Genomic DNA, 23695 nt, shown 5'->3' with positions numbered 1-23695 from the left:
AGCCAACATATTTAACATTCATGAACAACAACTTCAAAAGACATATGCACTGTTCAAGCATTCATTCAGAAAACAAGAAGCATTGTCACCACATCAATATAATTAAACTAAGTTCAAGGATAAATTCAAAACTCATGTACTTCTTGTTCTTTTGAATTAAAACATTTTTCATTTAAGAGAGGTGATGGATTCATAGGACATTCATAACTTTAAGACATAGTTACTAACTACTAATGATCATGTAATAAGACACAAACATGGATAAGCACTTAACATAAAGAAACGAAAAATAGAGAATGTAAGAACAATGAATGAATCCACCTTAGTGATGATGGCGTTTCCTTCTTGAGGAACCAATGATGTCCTTGAGCTCTTCTATGTCTCTTCCTTGTCTTTGTTGCTCCTCCCTCATTGCTTTTTGATCTTCTCTAATTTCATGAAGGATAATGGAGTGCTCTTGATGTTCTACCTTTAATTGTCCCATGTTGGAACTTAATTCTCCTAGGGAGGTATCTCAGGGATTTCTTGATGGTGAGCTTCCTCATGTGTTTCTTGAGCTCCATGAGTGGGCTCTCTTGTTTGCTCCATCCTTTTCTTAGTGATGGGCTTATGAGATGAATCTTTCCATCTCCCATGGCTCAGAGGTGGAAGCACTTGCCTTCCCTTTTCTCTTTCTTGAGGTTTCTCTGGCCTTAGGTACCATCAATGGTAATGGAAAAACAAAAAGCTTATGCTTTTACCACACCAAACTTAGAATGTTGCTCGCCCTCGAGCAAAAGAAGAAAGAATAGTAGAAGAAGAAGATATGGAGGAGATGGAGGGATATGTGTATGGATGTGAGTGGTGAATGGAAAATAGAAGGGATGACCATGAATGGAGAGGGAGAGGGTGAGGTGGGTAGGGATCCTGTGGGATTCACAGATCCTGAGAGGATCCTGTGGTTTCCATAGATCCTGAGGTGTCAAGGATTTACATCCCTGCACCCAATTAGGCATGCAAAATGCCCTTGCACACAACTCTGGGCGTTCAGCGCCAGATTGGTGCTTGTTCTGGGCGTTGAACTCCCATTTGTTGCCCATTTCTGGCGTTGAACGCCAGAACCATGCTTGTTCTGGGCGTTCAGCGCCAGCTCTTCTCCAGGGTGCAATTCTGGCGTTCAAACGCCCAGATGCTGCCCATTTTGGGCGTTCAGCGCCAGAACCATGCTCTGTTCTGGCGTTGAACGCCAGCCAGGTGCTTCTTACTGGCGTTTAAACACCAGTAAGGTCTTCCTCCAGGGTGTGATTTTTCTTCTGCTGTTTTTGATTTTGTTTTCAATTTTTATATTTATTTTGTGACTCCACATGATCATGAACCTAATAAAACATGAAAAACCATGAAAAATAAAATTAGATAAATATTAGGTTGCCTCCCAACAAGCGCTTCTTTAATGTCAATAGCTTGACAGTGGGCTCTCATGGAGCCTCACAGATGTTCAAAGCATTGTTGAGACTTCCCAAGACCAAACTTAGAGTTTGGATATGGAGGTTCAACACCAAACTTAGAGTTTGGTTGTGGCCTCCCAACACCAAACTTAGAGTTTGACTGTGGGGCTCTGGTTGACTCTGTTTTGAGAGAAGCTTTTTATGCTTCCTCTCCATGTTTACAGAAGGATGACCTTGAGTTCAAAACACAAGGGAGTCCTTATTCAATTGAAGGACTAATTCACCTCTGTCAACATCAATCACAGCTCTTGCTGTGGCTAGGAAGGGTCTTCCAAGGATGATGGATTCATCATCATTCTTCCCAGTATCCAGGACTATGAAATCAGCAGGGATGTAAAGGCCTTCAACCTTTACTAACACGTCCTCTACTTGTCCATAAGCATGTTTTCTTGAATTGTCTGCCATCTCTAATGAGATTTTAGCAGCTTGCACCCCATAGATTCCCAGTTTCTCTATTACAGAGAGGGGCATGAGATTTATCCCTGACCCAAGGTCACATAGAGCCTTCTCAAAGGTCATGGTGCCTATGGTACAAGGTATTAAGAACTTTCCAGGATCCTGTTTCTTCTGAGGCAATATCAGTTGATCCAGATCACTCAGTTCATTAGTGAACAAGGGAGGTTTATCTTCCCAAGTCTCAATACCAAATAATTTGGCATTTAGCTTCATGATTGCACCAAGGTACTTGGTGACTTGCTCTTCAGTAACATCCTCATTCTCTTCAGAAGAGGAATACTCATCAGAGCTCATGAATGGCATAAGGAGGTTTAATAGAATCTCTATGCTCTCTAGATGAGCCTCAGATTCCTTTGGTTCCTCAGAGGAAAACTCCTTATTGATCACTGGACGTCCCAGGAGGTCTTCCTCACTGGGATTCACGTCCTCTCCTCCCCTTAGAGGTTTGGCCATGGTGATCAATTCAATGGCCTTGCACTCTCCTTTTGGATTTTCTTCTGTATTGCTTGGGAGAGTACTAGGAGGGATTTTAGTGATCCTTTTACTCAGCTGGCCCACTTGTGCTTCCAAATTTCTAATGGAAGACCTTGTTTCATTCATGAAACATACAGTGGCCTTAGATAGATCAGAGACTAAGTTTGCTAAATTAGAGGTATTTTGTTCAGAGTTCTCTGTCTGTTGCTGAGTGGATGATGGAAAAGGTTTACTATTGTTAAACCTGTTTCTTCCACCATTATTAAAGTCTTGTTGAGGCTTTTGATCCTTCCATGAGAGATTCGGATGATTTTTCCATGAGCGGTTATAGGTGTTTCCATATGGTTCACCCATGTAATTCACCTCTGCTACTACAGGGTTCTCAGGATCATAAGCTTCTTCTTCAGAAGATGCCTCTTGAGTATTGTTGGATGCAGCTTGCATTCCATTCAAACTCTGAGAAATCATATTGACTTGCTGAGTCAATATTTTATTCTGAGCTAATATAGCATTCAGAGTATCAATTTTAAGAACTCCCTTCTTCATAGGCGTCCCATTATTTACAGGATTCCTCTCAGAAGTGTACATGAACTGGTTATTAGCAACCATGTCAATGAGTTCTTGAGCTTCTGCAGGCGTTTTCTTTAGGTGAATGGATCCACCTGCAGAAGTATCCAATGACATCTTAGCCAATTCAGATAGACCATCATAGAATATATCCAGGATGGTCCATTCTGAAAGCATGTCAGAAGGACACTTTTTGTGTTCCTTGTATCTCTCCCAAGCTTCATAGAGGGATTCACCTTCCTTCTGTCTGAAGGTTTGGACATCCACTCTAAGCTTACTCAGCTTTTGAGGAGGAAAGAACTTGGCTAAGAAAGCATTGACCAGCTTATCCCAAGAGTTCAGGCTATCCTTAGGTTGAGAGTCCAACCATATTCTAGCTCTGTCTCTCACAGTAAAAGGGAAAAGCATGATCCTGTAGACTTCAGAATCTACTCCATTAGTCTTAACAGTATCACATATCTGCAAGAATTCAGTTAAGAACTGAAAAGGATCTTCAGATGGAAGTCCATGAAACTTACAGTTCTGCTGCATCAGAGAAACTAATTGAGGTTTCAGCTCAAAATTGTTTGCTCCAATGGTAGGAATGGAGATGCTTCTTCCATGTAAATTGGAATTAGGTGCAGTAAAGTCACCAAGCATCCTTCTTGCATTATTATTGTTGGGTTTGGCTGCCATCTCCTTTACTTGTTCGAACTTTTCAATAAGGTTGTCTCTGGATTGTTGTAATTTAGCTTCTCTTAGTTTCCTCTTCAGAGTCCTTTCAGGTTCTGGATCAGCTTCAACAAGAATACCTTTTTCCTTGTTCCTGCTCATAAGAAAGAGAAGAGAACAAGAAAAGAAGAGGAATCCTCTATGTCACAATAAAGAGGTTCCTTATTGTTAGTAGAAGAAGAAAAGGAATAGGGGTGAAGAAGAATGAAGAATCCAAACACAAGGGTAAGGATAGGAGCAGTGATGTGAGATAAAGAGAAGTGTTAGTAGATGAATAAATAATTAGAAGGAGATGAGGGAGAAGGATTTTCGAAAATTATTTTTGAAAAAGGGTTAGTGATTTTCGAAAATAGTTTTTGAAAAAGGTTAGTAGTTTTCAAAAATTAAAATCAAAAATTAAAATAATTAGTTAATTAAAAAGAAATTTTGAAAAAAGAGGGGAGATATTTTCGAAAATTAGAGAGAGAGAGTTAGTTAGGTAGTTTTGAAAAAGATAAGAAACAAACAAAAAGTTAGTTAGTTAGTTGAAACAAATTTTGAAAAGATAAGAAGTTAGGAAGTTAGAAAAGATATATTGAAATCAAATTTTTGAAAAAGATAAGATAAGAAGATATTTTTGAAAAGATATGATTGAAATTAGTTTTTGAAAAAGATTTGATTTTTAAAATCACCATTAATGACTTGATTCACAAGAAATCACAAGATATGATTCTAGAACTTAAAGTTTGAATCTTTCTTAACAAGTAAGTAACAAACTTGAAATTTTTGAATCAAAACATTAATTGATGATGTTATTTTCGAAAATTATGATATAAAGATAAGAAAAATATTTTTGAAAAATATTTTTTTTTTAATTTTCGAAAATAACTAAGAAAAATGAAAAAGATTTGATTTTTGAAAAAGATTTTGAAAAAGATAAAATTTTTAAATTGAAAATTTGATTTGACTCATAAAAACAACTGGATTTTAAAAATTTTTGAAAAAGTCAAATCTAATTTTCGAAATTTTGAGAGAGAAAAAGGGAAAGATATTTTTTTGATTTTTGAATTTTTAATGATGAGAGGGAAAAACATGAAAAATGATTTTTGATTTTTGAATTTTTAATGATGAGAGGGAAAAACATGAAAAATGATGCAATGCATGAGAATTTTGGATCAAAGTATGTGATGAATGCAAGAACACTATGAATGTCAAGATGAATACCAAGAACACTTTGAATGTCGAGATGAACATCAAGAACTTATTTTTGAAAATTTTTATATGCAAAGAAAACATGCAAGACACCAAACTTAGAAATCTTTCATGTTTAGACTCTATGGATGCAAGAATGCACATGAAAAACAAGAAAAGATACAAAACAAGAAAACATCAAGATCAAACAAGAAGACTTACCAGGAACAACTTGAAGATCATGAAGAACACTATGAATGCATGAATTTTTTGAAAAATGCAAGATGAATATGCAATTGACACCAAACTTAAAATCTGGCTCAAGACTCAAACAAAAAACACAAAATATTTTTTATTTTTATGATTTTTTATTTTTTTTTTTTTTGGGTTTTTCGAAAATTATATGAAAAAGAAAAATAAGGATTCCAAAATTTTTGATATGAATTCCAGGAATCTTCAATTCTTAGTCTAAAGCACCAATCAAAGGGTCAGGCATGGCTTAATAGCCAGCCAAGCTTTAGTGTGTAATTACATGCATCAGTTAATTTTCTAAGAAAGACAAAGAAGCTCTTCTCTTGAGTATAAGTGAAACCTCAGTCTAAACGAATTTAGACATGGCTTTACAGCCAGCCAGGCTTCAACATGCTTTATGAAACTCTAGAATTCATTCTTAAAAATTCTGAAGAAAAATATATTTTTGAAAATATTTTTATTTTAAAATTTTTCGAAAACAAAGGAGAAAATTTTTGAAAGATTTTTTTGAAAAATTTTTGAAAATAAAACAAAAAGAAAATTACCTAATCTGAGCAACAAGATAAACCGTCAGTTGTCCAAACTCGAACAATCCCCGGCAACGGCGCCAAAAACTTGGTGCACGAAATTGTTATCTCAGGCAACGGCGCTAGAAACTCTGTACGCACGTCTTAATAAATCATTTTTCATTCACAACTTCGATACAACTAACCAGCAAGTGCACTGGGTCGTCCAAGTAATAAACCTTACGTGAGTAAGGGTCGATCCCACGGAGATTGTTGGTATGAAGCAAGCTATGGTCATCTTGTAAATCTCAGTCAGGCGGATATAAAATAGTTATGGAGTTTTCGAAAATAAATAATAAAATAAGGGTAGAAATACTTATGTATATCACTGGTGAGAATTTCAGATAAAGGTATAGAGATGCATTCGTTCCTCTGAACCTCTACTTTTCCGCTGTCTTCATCCTATCAGTCTTACTACTTTCCATGGCTGGCTTTATGTAAGGACATCACTATTGGCAATGGCTACTTTTGATCCTCTCTGGAAAATAGTCCGATACACTGTCACTGCATGGCTAATCGTCTGGAGGCATCACCGTTGTCAATGGCTGCATCCCATCCTCTTGTGAAAATGGTCCAAATGCTCTGTCACAGCACGGCTAATCATCTAAGATTCTCGATCATACTGGAATAGGATTCACCCTCCTTTTGCGTCTGTCACTACACCCAGCACTCGCGAGTTTGAAGTTCATCACAGTTATTCAATCCCAGAATCCTACTCGGAATACCACAAACAAGGTTTAGACTTTCCGGATTCTCATGAATGCCGCCATCAATCTAGCTTACACCACGAAGATTCTGATTAAGAGATCCAAGAGATACTCATTCAATCTAAGGTAGAACGGAAGTGGTTGTCGGGCACGCGTTCATAGGGAATGATGATGATTGTCACGATCATCACATTCAGGTTGAAGTGCGAATGAATATCTTAGAAGTAGAATAAGTTGAATTGAATAGAAAAACAGTAGTACTTTGCATTGATCTTTGAGGAACAGTAGAGCTCCACACCTTAATCTATGAAGTGTAGAAACTCTACCGTTGAAAATACATAAGTGAAAGGTCCAGGCATGGTCGAATGGCCAGCCCCCATGATCTAAGAACCAGGCGTCCAAAGATGATCAAAGGATCAAAAGATAATCCAAAGATGTCAAATACAATAGTAAAAAGTCCTATTTATACTAAACTAGTTACTAGGGTTTACAGAAATAAGTAATTGATGCATAAATCCACTTTCGGGGCCCACTTGGTGTGTGCTTGGGTTGAGCTTGAATGTTACACGTGCAGAGGTCATTCTTGGAGTTGAACGCCAGTTTGTAACGTATTTCTGGCGTTCAACTCTGGCTTGTGACGTGTTTCTGGCGTTTAACTCCAGACAGCAGCGTAGAACTGGCGTTCAACGCCCTTTTACGTCGTCTAAACTCGGCCAAAGTATGGACTATTATACATTTCTGGAAAGCCCTAAATGTCTACTTTTTAACGCAATTGGAAGCGCGCCATTTTGAGTTCTGTAGCTCCAGAAAATTCACTTTGAGTGCAGGGAGGTCAGCATCAACAACATCAGCAGTCCTTCTTCAACCTCTGAATCTGATTTTTGCTCAAGTCCCTCAATTTCATCCAGAAAATACCTGAAATCACAGAAAAACACACAAACTCATAGTAAAGTCTAGAAATGTGAATTTAACATAAAAACTAATGAAAACATCCCTAAAAGTAACTAGATTCTACTAAAAACATACTAAAAACAATGCCAAAAAGCGTATAAATTATCCGCTCATCATTGCCCCATTAAAAAACTTTTCCTTTTTCCTCCTTTCTTGGTGTCCAACCTAAAAGGAAAGATAAGGAAAGAAAATTAAGCCTATAACAAAGATATCAAGGCAAATAAAACATAGGCGGGGCTAATGCCAAATAAGAGTGTGGTTCTCTACTACATGGTAGCTACAACATGTGAGTGAGAGAACAATATAGGCAAGGGGCATATAAACTAATACTTGATGCAAGAGTAAAGTCAAAGCTTGAAGAGCATATTGAGCATCAAGAGCAAACAAGAAGGAGTGGGTCATGAAAAATAATATTAGGTCATATCAATGCACAAAGACACAAGAGTTATACAAGATTAAGCATTGATTTAAAAGTTTCATCACCCATCAATATCAAACAAGTCAAGAAGTACCAAAACAATGAAAGAAATTCTCACTAATTGAGTAAGAGAATTTAACACCATTATTAAAATAAGAATCTCAAAAAAAATGAAGTAAAAACAAGCTATAAAAACAAAATGAAAATGCAAAAAATAAAAGTATTCGAATGCAATGGACAAAAGAAAATGGAAGATGAGAAAAAAACTCTTTTTTATCGGCGCAGACGCGTCATGCACGCTTACACGCCGATGTGCAGTTTGGTCGAAGGGCGCATACGTGCTAGTGCGCGCACGCGTGGGTGGAATTAGGCGCAGGGCACAGTGTCAGCCCAAGGTTGGCCCAACTCTCTGGAAAATGTACCAGGAGGGCAGGTGGCACTATCGGCACGCGTGTGCCATGTACGCGTGCGCGCGCTTTGCGCATTTGGGATCATGGACGCGTACGCGCCAGGTGTGCGTACGCGCGGGTTGGTTTGTGCCTTAGACCCAATGTTCGCACAGCCCAGACCTAACTTTCGGGTTTTTGGCTGGGGGTGGAATTTTTGCATCCACGCGTACGCGCCATGTATGCGTGCGTGTGGATGATCGAAAATACTTGGGTCACGCGTACGCGCCAAGTGCGCGCACGCGTGGGTTGGTGCTCTGTTTTTCAAAATTTTTCCAAGTTCTTGCACCAAACCAAGCCTTCCAAACCTCTGAACAGCTACCAAAACACCATAAAACCTTATTTAACATATTATACTACTAAATAAACTCAACAAACTAAACAAAACATGGAATTAAACTAATTCTATTAATATGTACAAAAGAGAAAAATGAAAAGATATTACCATGGTGGGGTGTCTCCCACCTAGCACTTTTATTTATTGTCCTTAAGTTGGACTTATGGGGAGCTCCTCTCAAGGTGGCTTGTGCTTGAAGCTATCTTGGAACATCCATCAATGCTTGAATCTCCAATAAGCTCCATTCTTCAAAAATAATAACTCCAAGCCTTGATGGAGTTCCTCACAAACCATGGGCTCCCAAAGTTGATCCTCATGTATTCCCGGATCCCAGATCTTGTTTCCACACCCATCTTCAAGTTGATTATCATTATTCCATGGGGGTGGTAAACAAGGCGAACTCTCAATGAAGTGACCAAACATCATCCTAGACCCAAGCAATCTAGTTCTACACCAACCCTTGCTATTAAGCTTTGAACATGTAACCTTCATAAACTTAGAAGAATGTTTTCAATCACTAACCATCTCCTTTTTACTCTTAAAGCCACAAATATGTCTAAGTTGACCATCTGTCTTAAGCAAACCATATTCAAGGGGAATAATAAAGCTCAAGTATAAGGAATTTACCCACTTGAATGAAAGAATGGATGGTGATGGCTTAGGGAGAGGTATCTCCAATGTCCTTGCAAGCTCTACTCCCTTATGTTCTTCCTTGACCACTTCCACCTCTTCACAAACTTCTTCAACTTTAATCCTTTGTTCATCAATTTCATCTAACTCTTTTCCATCACTCAAATCATAAATGGGAGGAAGAGAAAAATCTACCTCCACATTGCTTTCCATCTCATTGGGAGAAGGCTCTTCAAATTCAAAGGATTCACCACCAAGAAAGTTGGATGCATGATCTTCATCTCCAAGGGAACTCAATTTTTGCACCATTCCTTCCAAGTCTTCATTCAAAAATTTTTTTAGAGGTTGTGTACTCTCCTCCTCAACATCAAATTCAATCTTCTTGTAGAGGTTCTCTTCAACTCTAGGTTCCCAAGGAGGTTTTGCATCTCCTAAGTCTTCAACCACTTCTTCCCTTTCTTCAATGATCATAGGCTCCTCCTATTGCTTTAATACAAAATAACATCCATCATTTTCCACCGGAGTTTCCAATTTCTCCTTCATGCTATGCTTTTCAATTAATTCTCCACATGTGACCATGGGAGTGCTTTGAGTGCTCAAGCATTGGGAGGCTAAAATGCTTACTACCTTGGTCAAGGTAGTCACAAATTCTAGTGTCTCCCTTTGCATTTCTCCTTGCCCTTGAAGTATAAGGTTAAGAATTTCATCCATTGAGGATCGGGATGGATAAGAGGATTCATTGTCTTAGAGAAAGGGTTCATAATAGGAAGGTGATTCTTCTTGGTAAGGGTATGGTGGTGGTGTGTATTGAGGTGGTTCTTGGGAGTATGGATATTGGAATGATGGTTCCATGTATGACTCATATGGTTCAAAAGGTGGTTGGTATGGTGTATGTGGGTTAGGGTCATATGGATGTGTTTGGTGAAAAGAGGCTTGTGAGTATGGTTGAGGTTCATGTTGAGGATATGGCTCATAGGCATATGGTGGTGGTTCTTGAAAGTCACAAGAGAATTCACCATAGCCATTGGATTGATATGCATCAAAGAATGGCTCTTGTTCATAGTCTATTGGTGGAGGTTGTTGCCATGAAGATTGATCATATGCATATGGCTCCTCCCACCTTTGGTTATCCCATCCTTGATACACATTCTCATTATAGTCCTTATTTCCTACAACATAATTAGAACCAAACTCATAGCCAAAGTGAGAATTCATGATAACAAGAGAAAAGGAAAATAAAATCAAATAAGAAACAAAGAAAACCAAATCCTAAGACTAGCAAGAGCTAACAAAAGCAAACATATTCACACTATTCACATATATACAATAACCAATAACACAACACCATTGCAATTCCCCGGCAACGGCGCCATTTTTGATGATTGGATTTTTTTGACGGTTTAGAATTCACAATTGAAGTCTCGTTGCAAGTATAGTTTCTAAACCAAGCAATAATCCTTTCATACAAAAATTTGTTTGTCACAAGTACAAACCCCTAAAATCTATATACCGAAGTATTCAAACCTCGGGTCGTTCTCCCTAGGAATTGCGATAAAGTATCTTGTTATTGGTTATGAGGTATGTTTTGGGATTTTTGAGATAAGAGACATGAAATGTAAATGGCAATGAAAATAAACTAACAACTAAAAAGGTCTTGGCAAAGGTTAGTGGTCAAAGATCTCTATCCTAATCACTAACCATAACATGAGAATTGGCAAGGATCAATCCCATTAAGTCATCCTCTAACTAGTAGTAAAGGAAAGTCAAATGAGCTATATCAATCTAAGTCCATAAGTCCTAGTTCTCCACCAATTCAATTAGTGAGATCTAGAGTTAATGGCTCCCAATCGTCAATTACTTGGACATTAGTAACTCAAGAGTTCCTAAGTTACCTTCCCAAGTCAAGAGCATAAAATTCTACTCTAAAATTCAACCAAGAATTTTATCAAACACTTGGAAGGCATAAAAAGAAAGCATATTAAAATTGCAAGGAATGTAAATCTACCTACTCAATTGCAAGGAATTAAACAACAACAAATCAAATCAACAATAAAGGAACATGAAAACATAAATTGCATTAAAGAGAAATAGAAGAACAAAAGTTCATCAACATAAAAGTAGAGAATTACAAGAATTAAATCTAAACATAGAGAGAAGAGATGTAGAAGAAGAAGAATTACAAAAGGAAAAGTAAATCAAAGCATGAAATTAACCTAGATCTAAAAATTCCTAATCTAGATCTAACCTACTCCTAATTCTAGAGAGAAGAGAGAGCTTCTCTCTCTAGAAACTAACTAAAGCATGATAAAACTAAAATAAAACTCACTAACTAACTAGATATCCCATCCCTCTTCAATCCTTGGGTTAAATATCATCAGAAATGAGTTGGATTGGGCCCAAAATGCCTTAGAATTTGCTGGCCACGAGTTGCATTAAGTGAATCATGTGCACCCATCGGCGCGTACGCGTACCGTACACGTGCGCACCCCTATGCGCGGTGCAACTATGGCAAATCTTATATCATTTTGAAGCCCTGAATGTTAGCTTTCCTATGCAACTAGAACCGCATCATTTGGATCTCTATAGCTCAAGTTATGGTCGATTAAGTGCGAAGAGTTCGACTTGACAGCTTTTGCGAATCCTTCATTTCTTCATCAGTTCTCCATTTATACATGCTTTTCCTTCATTCCCTTGATCCAATCTTTGCATCCTGAATCTGAAATCACTTAACAAACATATCAAGGTATCTAATGGAATCAAGGTGAATTAAATTTTGCTATTTTAAGACCTAAAAATCATGTTTTTACTCTTAAGCGCAATTAAAGGAGAATTTACAAAACCATGCTATTTCATTGAATAAATGTGAAAAAAGATGATAAAACCCTCAAAATTCAACACAAGATAAACCCTACAAATGGGGTTTATCAAGGATCTCTATTGATTCCATGGATTAATACACTAGCTTTTTCTACTTTGATTTATGCATTGATATTCTCTTAAGAAAAGGTTTTCGTTGTTTATCCAAAAGGATTTGAATGTCTTGGAAAATAATTCTTTTCTAACTTGAATTATTTTGACTCCTTGGAAAAGTTGATTAATTGAATTAATCTTGAAAACTAATTCTCACAACTCTTAAGTTTTGAAACTACACTTGATAAGTGACATTAAATCAACTAGGGAAGATTCTTATGAATTGTGTGGCTTATGAATCAATGAACGTGCTTAACTCTTTTCTTAAGTAATTGACTAAGGAATTAGCGATTAATTCAGTTTAAGAGAAATTGAATTGCCAAGGGATTGGGATTTAATTACTAATGATTTGCCATGGATATATCTTTGCATAATCAAGGTGGAAAGTGAAAATTATTGATCCAGACATCTCTAAAACCTTAACTCTTTTAATCATATTACCTTTCAATACTCACTGTTTGCTTTTGTTACATTGCTGTTTATGTTCAAACCTTTCAAAAACCTAATTTTGATTATCTGACAAGATTAATCAGTTGATCATTGCTTGCTTAATACGTTAATCCACGTGGGGTCGACACTCACTCACCGTGAATTTATTAATTGGTACAACCCGGTATATTTGCCGGTAGTATTATGGTGTAAAAGCTGCATCAACTAGTGACTATTATTTATATACTTTGTTATGTATTTTCGTTTTGAATTTTCAATGATTCTATTTATGCATACGAGGCTTAATCACTTTTCCAACGTCCGGGTGTGTTTGATGGCTGACGATTGTTTAAGTTTTCTTCACGGGCTCCTAGTTTTAATACTATTCTTCTACAATTATATATGTTCTTTTCTAAGCATCGTAATGCCTTACCACCATTGATTTATGACTTAAGCGTAAAGCTCTGTGTGGTAGGGTGTTGCAGCAGTCGCGGACCACTAAGTGCCCATCATAGTACGATATGGCCCTGAAATTACATATTGTTCCGGGACAACAACTCTGTAATGCTTAAAGCAACCTCAACATCTTATTATGTGACTCCTCCCAATCATCGTATATCTGCGCAATTACCTTTCGCTTCGCCATCCAGATCTTTCTGTACGATGGTTGGAAGTGATAGCTCTGCTTAACTGTACCTTGTAGAACAGGGATACCGACTGATGGGCTGGATTGTATCAGGATTAGAATGACACTTAGATGAGGTTGTTGTCCAACTGTCGATGATCTTGAGACATGGTGAGGGCTAAATAGATATGCGCACCTCCAAACTTATGCACCTCCCAAAGGAATTAAAATATACATGATAGGCATTTGTAACCAATATAATCATGATAAATAACAATATACACTACAATTAAACTTGACCTACCAATATCTGAAATTTTGTCGGAGGACAACATAGAGACTCCAAGGACATCCTACTATAAATTGTTGGCAATGCACATGGTACTTTCATCGATCCAACTCCACAACTCGGTAGTCAGCACTTTTGCGAATGCTGTAATTCTTCGCACCTTGCATTACTGCATCTCTGCTTTTGAATCTGTGGCCAACCCTAAACTCCACACCATTGTCTATGTTGTATTCGTCTCCACCATATTGGAAAATGGAGTTTTCTCGTGCATCGCATCCAGATCCAATTTTGATAGTGACTGGGTATAGCTGATAAGGCCGTAATTAGGTGCAGGGCAGGCAGAAGATACCAAACTGATGCGTCGACCGGAGTTTCTGGTACAAACTCCTCATCATCATCATCTTCAGAAGAACTACTATCGTTGCTATCGATAACATACTCCTCATTGGACTCCTCACCGTCCATGTCCATGTCTTCCACTGGACTAGCACAGTGTAGCGGTGATAGTGCAAGAGGTGGGTCATCCTGCACAAAATTTGAGTGGCAGATCCACTGCCACCAACATCATCACCAACCTCCGTAGAAAACTCCATCACTTATTCCGTAATGATTCTCCCATAGATGTCAAACATGGGGCGCACATGCTCATCGCCATGGAGTCAAAACAGATGAAACCGAAAAACTCCATTTCTCATCGGTACTAGCAACCTATACCAAACTCTTCCAACCTCTTTTCTCCCGCTAGCACCAATGACCCTCAATATCAGGCTCTTTAGCTCAGACAAAGAACTTACTTGCAGAGTGTGCAACAGAATAAGATTATCACACTCAAATATCATTCCAGTGTCATTATTTCTCATGTGACAATTGGGATACAAACTTACAACCACATATTCACTACCACTAGACATTTTTTATTAATTTTTAGAAGAAAAACAGAGGAGAAGAAGTGAAATCTTTGTGGAGAATATAAATGATTGCAGATTCTTTTATAGCTGCTAAAAATTTGTTGTACCATATCTCATTGCTGTAACTTATCGTTTATCTCGTTTACAATATAAACAAAATAGCACTATGTATGTCTCGTTTACAGTTTCGTTTAGTGTAAACGATATAAGTAATAGAAATACTACAAATTACCTATATTCGTAAATAAAAGATTTTTTTATTTATTTAAAAAAAATCCTTTGTGTTGGGTCTAGTTAATTTAATTATTGCTAAATCAAACAGTTCCATTAATTAAACCACTAATGCAACTCCAAAGTTGATTGCAGGTTTGGCTTTTACCAACAAAGATAAAGGAAAAAGCAGTTTCCTATCATAGTTCCCAACGGACCCAGTCCATGAAGTTAACTCCAGTCTACACACAATCAGAACTACCAACTCGGTCCTCTTCTTTGTGTGCTTGATTCTGGTGTTCCACCATAATCGGACCTCCCCTCTTTTGTCTTTTTCTCTTTTAAAAAAAAAAATTTGGAGCAACTGAATTTGAATACTTGAAGCTAAAAGTTGAAGTAATCCATGGTGATGCGAAATCCTGTGATCGATCCACAAGATCAGAGGTAGGATTTTAACTGCTAAGTTTTGTTTATCTATTTTTTTTTTCCTAATCTTTTTGCTCTCGCTAAGTATTACTTTGGATAACATCTTACTAGTTTGCTTCGGGAAATCGAATTAATAATATTTTTTTTATGTTAAATTGTTAGAACCCCCCAAAAACAAAAAAACCATCCTTCTCTTCGGTTTTTGTCTTTCTGTGAATATTTTTTGGGAGGCATGGGAAATCAAAGATATTTTGGTTTGTATGCTGTTGCTAAAGTTTGTTATTTATGTTGGGAATTGATTGAACCCTATTTGGCTTAATTATGAGTTAAGAAGGATTTTCATGATCCAGAGAAAGATGTAGAATGTAGAGTTGATGACCATTTGAAGATTCTTGAATCTACTGAATGGTGTCTCCAAATAAAAGTCCAAGTTTTATGTTTGAGGGGATTTAACACTTGTTGGATCTTGTCTTCCATTCAGTTATGTCACCAACCAATGGGTTAGAAACTTAGAATGCCCCATTTCAGAAGTGGAAGATTGGTGCGTTAAGGTTTGGATATATTATGATGGAAAACTAGGGATTCTCATGGATATTTATAGTAGACAAATTTGAATCAGTGAATCATCAGTTCATCTATAATGATGACAAATGCATTAATTTAGCTGCAAGTTTTCGTTATTTTCTCAGTCTCCTCGGGTAGAGTTAGTAAGCGTTAGTCTTCCGTTTTCAGTGAGACATGCTAGAGCCTTTCTTATGTAAAATCATCAGTTTTCGTATTGCTTTTGGAATTGCCTTTTTCGTATGATAAGAGGATATATATTTTTTAGTTTAGAGTTTTCATTTAGTATGTTACGAAGAGAACAGAAATTTTATGATTCATAGTTGAAAGGTAGATAGAGCATAGTTTGGTTAATTTTGCTCTGGGTCTACACAACCCTATTTGAATTACAAGCTTATTTGTAGACTACTTAACTCACTAAGCCTTCAAAGTTGTTTAGTATGTTCTGCTATTTATCCACATATAGGCATTAATTTTGTTAATTTGTTTCAACGTTTAAATTACTTAAGTAAGCTTTTGTATATTTCTTTATCTTGTTTCGTTTTCTTTTTTGTTTTACTGGATTCAGATCTTCTAAGCTACATTAATCATTTATGTGTTTGTCACATAGGAAAACTTCCAACATGGAGGATTCCTCTGCAATGACTATTGAATTCTTGCGGGCTAGGTTGCTTTCTGAAAGATCCATATCAAGAAGTGCTAGGCAGAGAGCTGAGGAACTGGCAGAAAAGGCATGCAGTTTTATCAGTGCATGAATGAACCTTATTGATGTGTTTTACAACCTGTATATCTATTTGAGCTGTGTCTTTAATGCGCCAATCAGGTTATTGAATTAGAGGAAGAGCTGAGGAAAATCACTCTGCAAAGGAAGATGGCTGAGAAGGCGACAGCAGATGTTCTTGCAATTCTGGAGAATCAAGGGATTAGTGATATATCTGGAGAATTTGATTTGGGATCAGAAGGGTCAGACCATGATATTACTTGTGATTCCAGTGTAAGTAATGGTTATGCAAATGCTGCCGAGAGGTCTACGAGCTCAAAAGTGAGAAGACATGCTTCAGAAGAGCTTTCTGGTTCAAATGTGGATCCATCTCCATCACCTGGTAGAAGCTTGTCCTGGAAAGGGCGTCTGGATCCTTGCCGTTCCCTTGAAAAGTACAAGACTTCTCATGTGAGAAGACGAAACAGTTTATCATCAAGCAGCTCTTCTGCAAGGCATCTAGCAAAGTCATGTCGTCGGATAAAACATAAAGAAACTAGGTGAGTTATATTCTTTTTATTTTATCATTTCTTGTTTTTGGGACTTACTTTTTGCAGATTCCATGAATAACAACGCTCTTGTCTTCTATATTTGCTAGATGGTTAACTGTTGTATTTTTAAGGTTTATGCTAAATGTACTCTTTTCTAGTGCTTAACTTGGTTCCACTTGTTTCAGCTAATATATGGGATGGGGATCTGCAAATGCATTGTAATTGAAGCCTAGTTTGGATATATGTTTACCAATTTATGACATTAAACATATGAAATAAATAAACTAAATAATGTTTAACATGGATTATTTGTGTGGATATTGAGATAAAGTAGAAGTTCTTTGTATGACATTTAGATATAGTAAAAGCAAGGTATTAGGAAGATGTTCTCTGTGTTTTGGTTTAGGGTTTATACCGTTTTCGTTCTTTTGTTGAACATCCACCTTTTATTGTATTGTTAATTATAGGAAATGTAGTGTCCCAGTTTCAGCTCTTTACGGAGAACATGAAAAATGATTCTCAGATGCTTGTAATGCACCTTGTATCATTATTTTCTATTGCAACCAACACCTTGCGAATCATCCCTGTACCTTCATAGCTTATTGTGATATATGATCCTGCTTGTGATCCGTTGATCGTTGGTCCACTTCCTCTAGATCTTGTATATATCTTCAAATCTAACTTGTTGGTGGTCCTTGAATCCAACACTTGTGCTTCTATTATCTAACACAGAAGTGGAATATAAGCCTATCCAGTATCACAACAGAAGTCTTGTGGATTAAGAGTTTGCTTCATGAACCTTTTACCTTATGGTATATATGGCCTCTCACTGCATTTTATGTTTGGTTCAGATTCAAGAGGAGCTCATTTGTGTTTGCATTACCTTACATGTCATTTTCACTTTGGAACAGTTTGATATTTGAAGATTTTGGTTTCCTCAATGGATTCACATCATTCTCTCCTTTCTAAAATTAGACATTTTGATACCAATGGATTTTTTGCTAGTTCAAAGGCAACATATGGTTATTTTTTTGAATGGGTTTGTTGTGTATGGGTTGAATTCTAAATCAACATCACATTTGTGTTCTTTTATTTTTTCATTTTCCAATGGCTGACTTTTCATGGGATGCATTTTGTAGTATCTTTGGTTAGTGTTGAGTGTGTTCTAAAGATTTAGATCAATTCTAGTTAACTGGCTTTTCTTGGTTTTGGGAGGGCAAGAAAGCCAAATTGTGGTGATGTGTTATTTATGTTACTATTTGGCTGGAGTTTAACACTTGAGTCTGTAATGACAAATATTCTTATAAGCAAGTGCTGTTGGATAGAATTAGGAATCTTGCTTCTACTTTATGTAAAGAGCATGATGTTTTTGGGTGACATTTCACTTAAAGATGCAGACAGATTGGAAAACTTTGATCTTCTCATGTATTATTCTGTAAAGAGTATATCTTGTTCTGAATCTTCATATCTTTGTAATATCATTTTTATTGTTAATAATACTTATTATTTTAAATGAAGTGGGGTAAAAAATAAGAAAAAGAAAAAGAAAGAAAAACAAGATGTTTTGTTTATAAAAGCAAAGATGCAAATATCTTTTGCCATTTCTTGGTTTATTCTGTACTTTGGCATATTTGGTTTGAAAAGAGGGCTATTTAATGATTTAATTTCTACTGCAGACTTTATTTGGGATAGATTTAACACTTTTGGCTTCCCATTGGAACTACTTATGATAGTGTCATTATCTAGCACATAAAGGGATTGGCTGGCTTCGTTAATGTGGCATGATTTATCTTGTTAGGATCTAGCTTTGTTATTTTTCTATCTTTCTGTCTCATGCTCTTTTGAATACTTTCCTTCTCTTCTAAATTCTCTATGAAAGAAAATCGAAATTAAATAAAAATTCACAAAGAGGATCAATTTTCATAGTATTGTCCTTTTTCCATGTTTTTTGTGTACATCTTTTCCATATTTAATTTAGCTTGTATATACCTCTGTTTTTGTGTATTTAGGGCTCCCTAAATTATTAAAGACATACTTTTTTAGCTTTTTACTCTTAAGCAAATTTACTTTTGTCAATTAAGAGTAAAAAGGGTGTTTCTAATAATCTTCTGTGTATATTTAACATTAATCATTCTTCTATGTGATTAGTTTTCTAAAAGTTTTGGTTGGAAAAGATTTATTTTCTTTTGTATAATATATCTTTTATTTTAATCTTGCCACTAAACAACCAAATTATTGACAAATTAGTTCACCAAAGATATTGAAGTTCACATTGTTAATGGGTTTCATCAATATTACTTAAAAACTATTATAAAGATGAACTTACTAGCAAACTAAACCAATTTTTATAATGGACTGATTTCTCAATGCATTGATTATTTTAGGGCACTTTAAAAAAATATAATATCTTTTGTAATTGAATTATTGATATTTTAATAATATAGGTACCAAATTAATAATTTTTTTAATTAAGTATTCCCCCTACACAGAGGATCACAGAGGATCTCTTAAGATTGGTTTTCATACCTACTTTTATTTCTTGATTCTTGATAGATCTTTATTCTCTCTTTTTTTCATTCATTTCCTACCTAAAATCCATAATCTCAACAAGAATCTTACTTTAATCTGGCTTGGTTCTGTTGTAATGTGCATGAACCTTTTTATATAGTTTATATTTACATTTCTCTTTGAACACTTATTCACTTGTTTCTTGTGCTAATACATAGTGTTGTAATTTCACAGCTCAGAGAATGAAGTTGCATCCTCTTCTGAAGGTTTTCTTAATGACTCCAATGGTGAGCCTTGTGTCCGTCTGAGAATGGAATCTAAAACTCAGGAAGAGGATGAATCAGACTTGATGCTAGCTATAAACAAAAATCATGATCTTGATGGATGTGAAAGGGAGGACATGGAAAAGGCTCTTGAACACCGGGCCCAACTTATTGACCAGTATGAAGCAATGGAGAAGGCTCAGAGAGAATGGGAAGATAAATTTAGAGAGAATAACACTAGTACACCTGTATGCTCACTAGAACTTATATAAGCCATGTTCCAAATGTTATTTCTGTGTTATTTTATGTTTGGTCTACATTAAATAAATGGCAAATTACACAGGCCTCCAATGGGATTTGGTGAAATTCATCATGACCACCCTTTATTTGTCTAGGTGATATTAACCTTTTCTAACCTCTCATTATATGTTTACACACATTATGAATACAAATGTGCTGGGTACACTATTACCTAACTATGAGAGAAGGTCAATTTATACATTTAGAGTAGAGGAGGAAAGTGGAATTTCACCAAACTTCAGGCAAGGTGAGTGTAATTTGCCCTTTCATTAAAGGTGATTTTAGGCAACATATGGATCAGTTTTAGTTTTGAATACATTGCTTATTTCATTAAGCAAAACGGTTAAGAGTTCTGACATTTACCTGGTTTCCTATTATCTGTTTGCTATAAGAAAACATTTCTTATAGGTTTTCATTTGATTAGGGATTAAGATTCTTGTATTGTAAAGCCCCCTTGTTGGTCTGCCACTTCCTTCTAGGCCTCCTGCTGATAATAGTTAACACGGCAGACTCTTAACAATTTATAGTGGAGAAATCTTTGGTGCATCTTATATTTTTTCTATTTCTAATCTGACCTCAGTTTTACACTTTTTTCCATTTTTAAGCCTTCTACTATTATTTGAACTTCTAAAATCTTTACTTGGCTCATAAATGCTGCAGGATTCTTTTGATATGGGGAATCATTCTGACATCACTGAGGAACGAGATGAGAGAAAGGCTCAAATTCCATGCTCCGCAAATGAGACCACCTCGTGTGTACAACCAGATAAATCAGAAAACATAAGTGTTTATGCACCTGAAAAAACGATCAATGCTGAGCGCAGAGATGATATGCCAAATTCCTTTGATGATACAGGTTATAACAATCAAAGTAGCAAAACTGTCAGCACTTCTGGCATGATTCAAGAAATTTCACATTCTCTGTTGAAGGCGATCCATAACCATAGCCAAGAAAACCAACATTCTCAAACTTCAGATAGTCATAATCAAGGTCCAAGTAAGCATGAATTCCCCAACTTCAAGCCGACAGATTCGTCGGCAACTGATGTTTATCAAGGTCTGCCCCTAAAAGATAGCCAAATGAACAAAAACAGCCTCTCTGAATTGGGTGTTCATAAGCAATTTCATGAATTTAGTGTACTGGAATCACTTAAACATGCTAAGCTTTCCTTACAAGAAGAGATCAGTAAGCTGCCTCTTGTGAAGAGTGGCAACCCTGGTAAAGACATTAATCCTTTGGCGACTATCAGTAGAGATGAGGATAATCGATATGACATCCCTGTTGGAGTTGCTGGTCTGTTCCGAGTACCAACTGATATATCTTATGGAGTTACGGCTGGATACAGTGCTCATGATTCAACTGCCAGATTCAAGTTACATCGTGGGAGAGGCATTTCTGGAACTTGGGGTGGTCAACTTGGTGCAGATTCATACCAAAGCTCAATGTTCTCTGCAAACAATCAATCACTTGCCACCCAATTCAGTGAAACATTCTCTACCACCCCTTCTGTTCCGTCTGTTCCTTTAGGTAATCATGTGTTCCGTACGCATCCCATTTCTGCATCTTATCAAATTGCAACTCGACAGATGTCATTTGATGAAGGGCCTTCAAAACCCTATTCAAGTAGCATAGTTGATGTTCCTCCTGCATATGATTTCTCATTTCATGGTGATCATCTGAGATAAAACAAGCATTTATGGCTACTTTAGGTTGCTAGTAGCTTCACCCTTGCTGCTAAAAGAGATTGTTTTGGTCTGTTGTGCCTTGGGTCTGGGTTGATAATGGAATGAGAGATTAATTTATGCGAAAATACTCTCAAAATGCTACGAGCACACTAAAAATTAGCTACCAAATTAGGCACTATGTATTATGTATGAATACATATGTAGTTTAACTCATTTTTAATGTGTATTTTGTATTTCAATGTGTATTTTACATTGATAGTCGATTTTAATATACACTTAGCATGGTTGAAAATACTTGTAACTATTTTTTTCTCGTGTGTTGTACTATATCTCCTTTTTGAACACTACCGTTTGTATCAATTTATAGGACTTGAAAATAAACATAAAATTTTTAATACCTTGAGAAATTCTTTACCAGTTGTATATTTTATATATGAAATATCCCTAAACAAAGACATTTCTGCATTATGAATAAACTCGAAATATGCATTTTTTACGTGAGAAAAATATAGTTGAAATAGATTTACATTTTATATGTATAAAACTATCTAAAGAAAAGAAAAAAGGAATGAATCCTTTTTTTTTTGGTGACTAAACAAACAAAGAAACAAAGAAAAAAAAGACGATTATCCTAAATCAACAAGCATAAGATGTTGAAGCTCATCACAAGGTTTCGACCAAATAACATGAGTTGGATTGGTCTTGACCGCATATCTCGCCAGCCAATCTGCCACAGTGTTAGCATCACGGGTAATCCATTCAAAATCCACAACCCAAGGTCTTGACATAAGCTCCTATATCTTCTGAAGAATATCAACCACATCACAATTTAGCCCATTTGCCGGATTGTTTAAAATGTGCAAAATGTTAAGACAATCTATTTCGCACACAATATCTCTCAAGCCATAATCCCAAGCTAAAATCAAACCCCTCCAAACAGCAAAAGCTCACATATGACGATAGGCCCGGGAGGATAGCTACTAGAACAACCCGAAATCCAACGCTCATTAGAATCTCTAATAACACAACCAATTCCTGCTAGGTTCCAATAAGAAAACAGACTCGCATCACAGTTAACTTTAAAAGTGTCACCTGTTGGAGGTTCCCACCTCCTTCGATCCTTGAAAGTTATACAACTGGTACTAGCAGACTTTCTTAAATCATTAGCAGTAATCCGAGCCATAGCAATAACCTTGTAGTTTGACCACTGATCTCCATTGTTGAAAATATCATTGCAACGATGCCTCCACACCCACCAAAGACCCGCCCCTACAATTGCCTCATTGCCCGGCATGACCTTCCGAATCCATTATTCCAAGGGAGTACCTTCAAATAAATCAATAAGCAAAGGATCCAACATTTGCCAAATGCATCTTGATTTCTCACCGTCCCAAGACAATACTCCATTGTTTCCAGATCTGCATTGCATCTCCAACATCTGCCCGAATCAGTTAAATGACGCTTGAATCGGAAGGCATTTGTCGGAAGCGCATTTTGTAAACCCAGCCACATCACCATCTTTATCTTCTCTGGCAAATTAGAGACCCAAATCTACCCACAGTTGCTATTTTCGATCGAATTCACTTTCTTTGTTAGGAGCCAACGATAACCTTCTCGAGAACTATAGGCTTTTAGCGGATGTGGGCCACCAGATCCATCCGGGCTCTAATTCTGACATTAGAGGAGACCCAAGGTTGTGAAGAAACTGTTTGACCTCATGAGAAATTGGCGTTGCAAGCTTATCCTCCTCCCAAGTACCATTGCTCCACAAATCAGCAAGAGAAAAATTTGTTTTAGATATGTGAACATAAGACGTAAGCTCACAAAATTTGCCAAGAGGACTCCACTCATCATACCAAATTGATTGTTGCATATTCTCCACATTTCATCGAAATCCTTCTTTTAAGATATCATAAGCCTTTAGAATATTCCTCTCCTTAATTCATAAGGATATAATAGTTGAAGAAATAAATCACCGGCAAAATTAATGCCGTCCATGAATTCATTCAAAGAGATATAACTTTAAACTATCATACTATGTATATAAAAACAAAAAAAATCAATCACTTTTTAACTATTATGTATAGAAACATATATTTG

General features: G+C 36.5%; 2 protein-coding genes and 1 non-coding gene across 3 annotated transcripts; 2 read left to right on the top strand and 1 right to left on the bottom strand.

The window, feature by feature from the left end:
• The first annotated feature begins 3152 nt into the window (after positions 1-3152).
• LOC148574275 (small nucleolar RNA R71) lies at positions 3153-3257 on the top strand. Its single transcript, XR_015905796.1, has one exon. It is a non-coding gene; the product is annotated as a small nucleolar RNA R71 (small nucleolar RNA).
• An 11462-nt stretch (positions 3258-14719) lies between these two features.
• Positions 14720-21992, top strand: LOC107625294 (uncharacterized). Its single transcript, XM_016327900.3, has 5 exons — positions 14720-15044; positions 16198-16318; positions 16411-16847; positions 19581-19857; positions 20570-21992. Exons 1-5 carry the CDS (start codon positions 15004-15006, stop codon positions 21593-21595), a joined length of 1902 nt encoding a protein of 633 aa, XP_016183386.1. The 5' UTR covers positions 14720-15003; the 3' UTR covers positions 21596-21992.
• Positions 21993-22517: 525 nt separating this feature from the next.
• LOC148574274 (uncharacterized) lies at positions 22518-23113 on the bottom strand. Its single transcript, XM_088505878.1, has 2 exons — positions 22982-23113; positions 22518-22892 (listed from the first exon to the last, which is right to left on the bottom strand). The coding sequence occupies exons 1-2, from the start codon at positions 23111-23113 to the stop codon at positions 22518-22520; spliced, it is 507 nt and encodes a 168-aa protein (XP_088362004.1).
• Between the last annotated feature and the right edge of the window lie 582 nt (positions 23114-23695).

The sequence above is a fragment of the Arachis ipaensis genome, chromosome B2 (assembly GCF_059453495.1).
Source record: "Arachis ipaensis isolate K30076 ecotype BB chromosome B2, ASM5945349v1, whole genome shotgun sequence".
NCBI lineage: Eukaryota > Viridiplantae > Streptophyta > Magnoliopsida > Fabales > Fabaceae > Arachis > Arachis ipaensis.
Note: the sequence above shows the minus strand (reverse complement) of the source record. Positions and strands in the feature narration are given on the sequence as shown.

What these genes read in the sequence shown, in the direction of transcription:
- LOC107625294 (XM_016327900.3), top strand. Translation starts at nt 15,004, where the DNA reads ATGGTGATGCGAAATCCTGTGATCGATCCACAAGATCAGAG. An exon ending in CTGAGGAACTGGCAGAAAAG is followed by an intron (nt 16,319 to 16,410) that starts GCATGCAGTTTT and finishes TGCGCCAATCAG; the next exon opens with GTTATTGAATTAGAGGAAGA. An exon ending in AGAATAACACTAGTACACCT is followed by an intron (nt 19,858 to 20,569) that starts GTATGCTCACTA and finishes TAAATGCTGCAG; the next exon opens with GATTCTTTTGATATGGGGAA.
- LOC148574274 (XM_088505878.1), bottom strand. Translation starts at nt 23,113, where the DNA reads ATGGTGATGTGGCTGGGTTTACAAAATGCGCTTCCGACAAATGCCTTC. An exon ending in TGGAGTATTGTCTTGGGACG is followed by an intron (nt 22,893 to 22,981) that starts GTGAGAAATCAA and finishes TGGATTCGGAAG; the next exon opens with GTCATGCCGGGCAATGAGGC.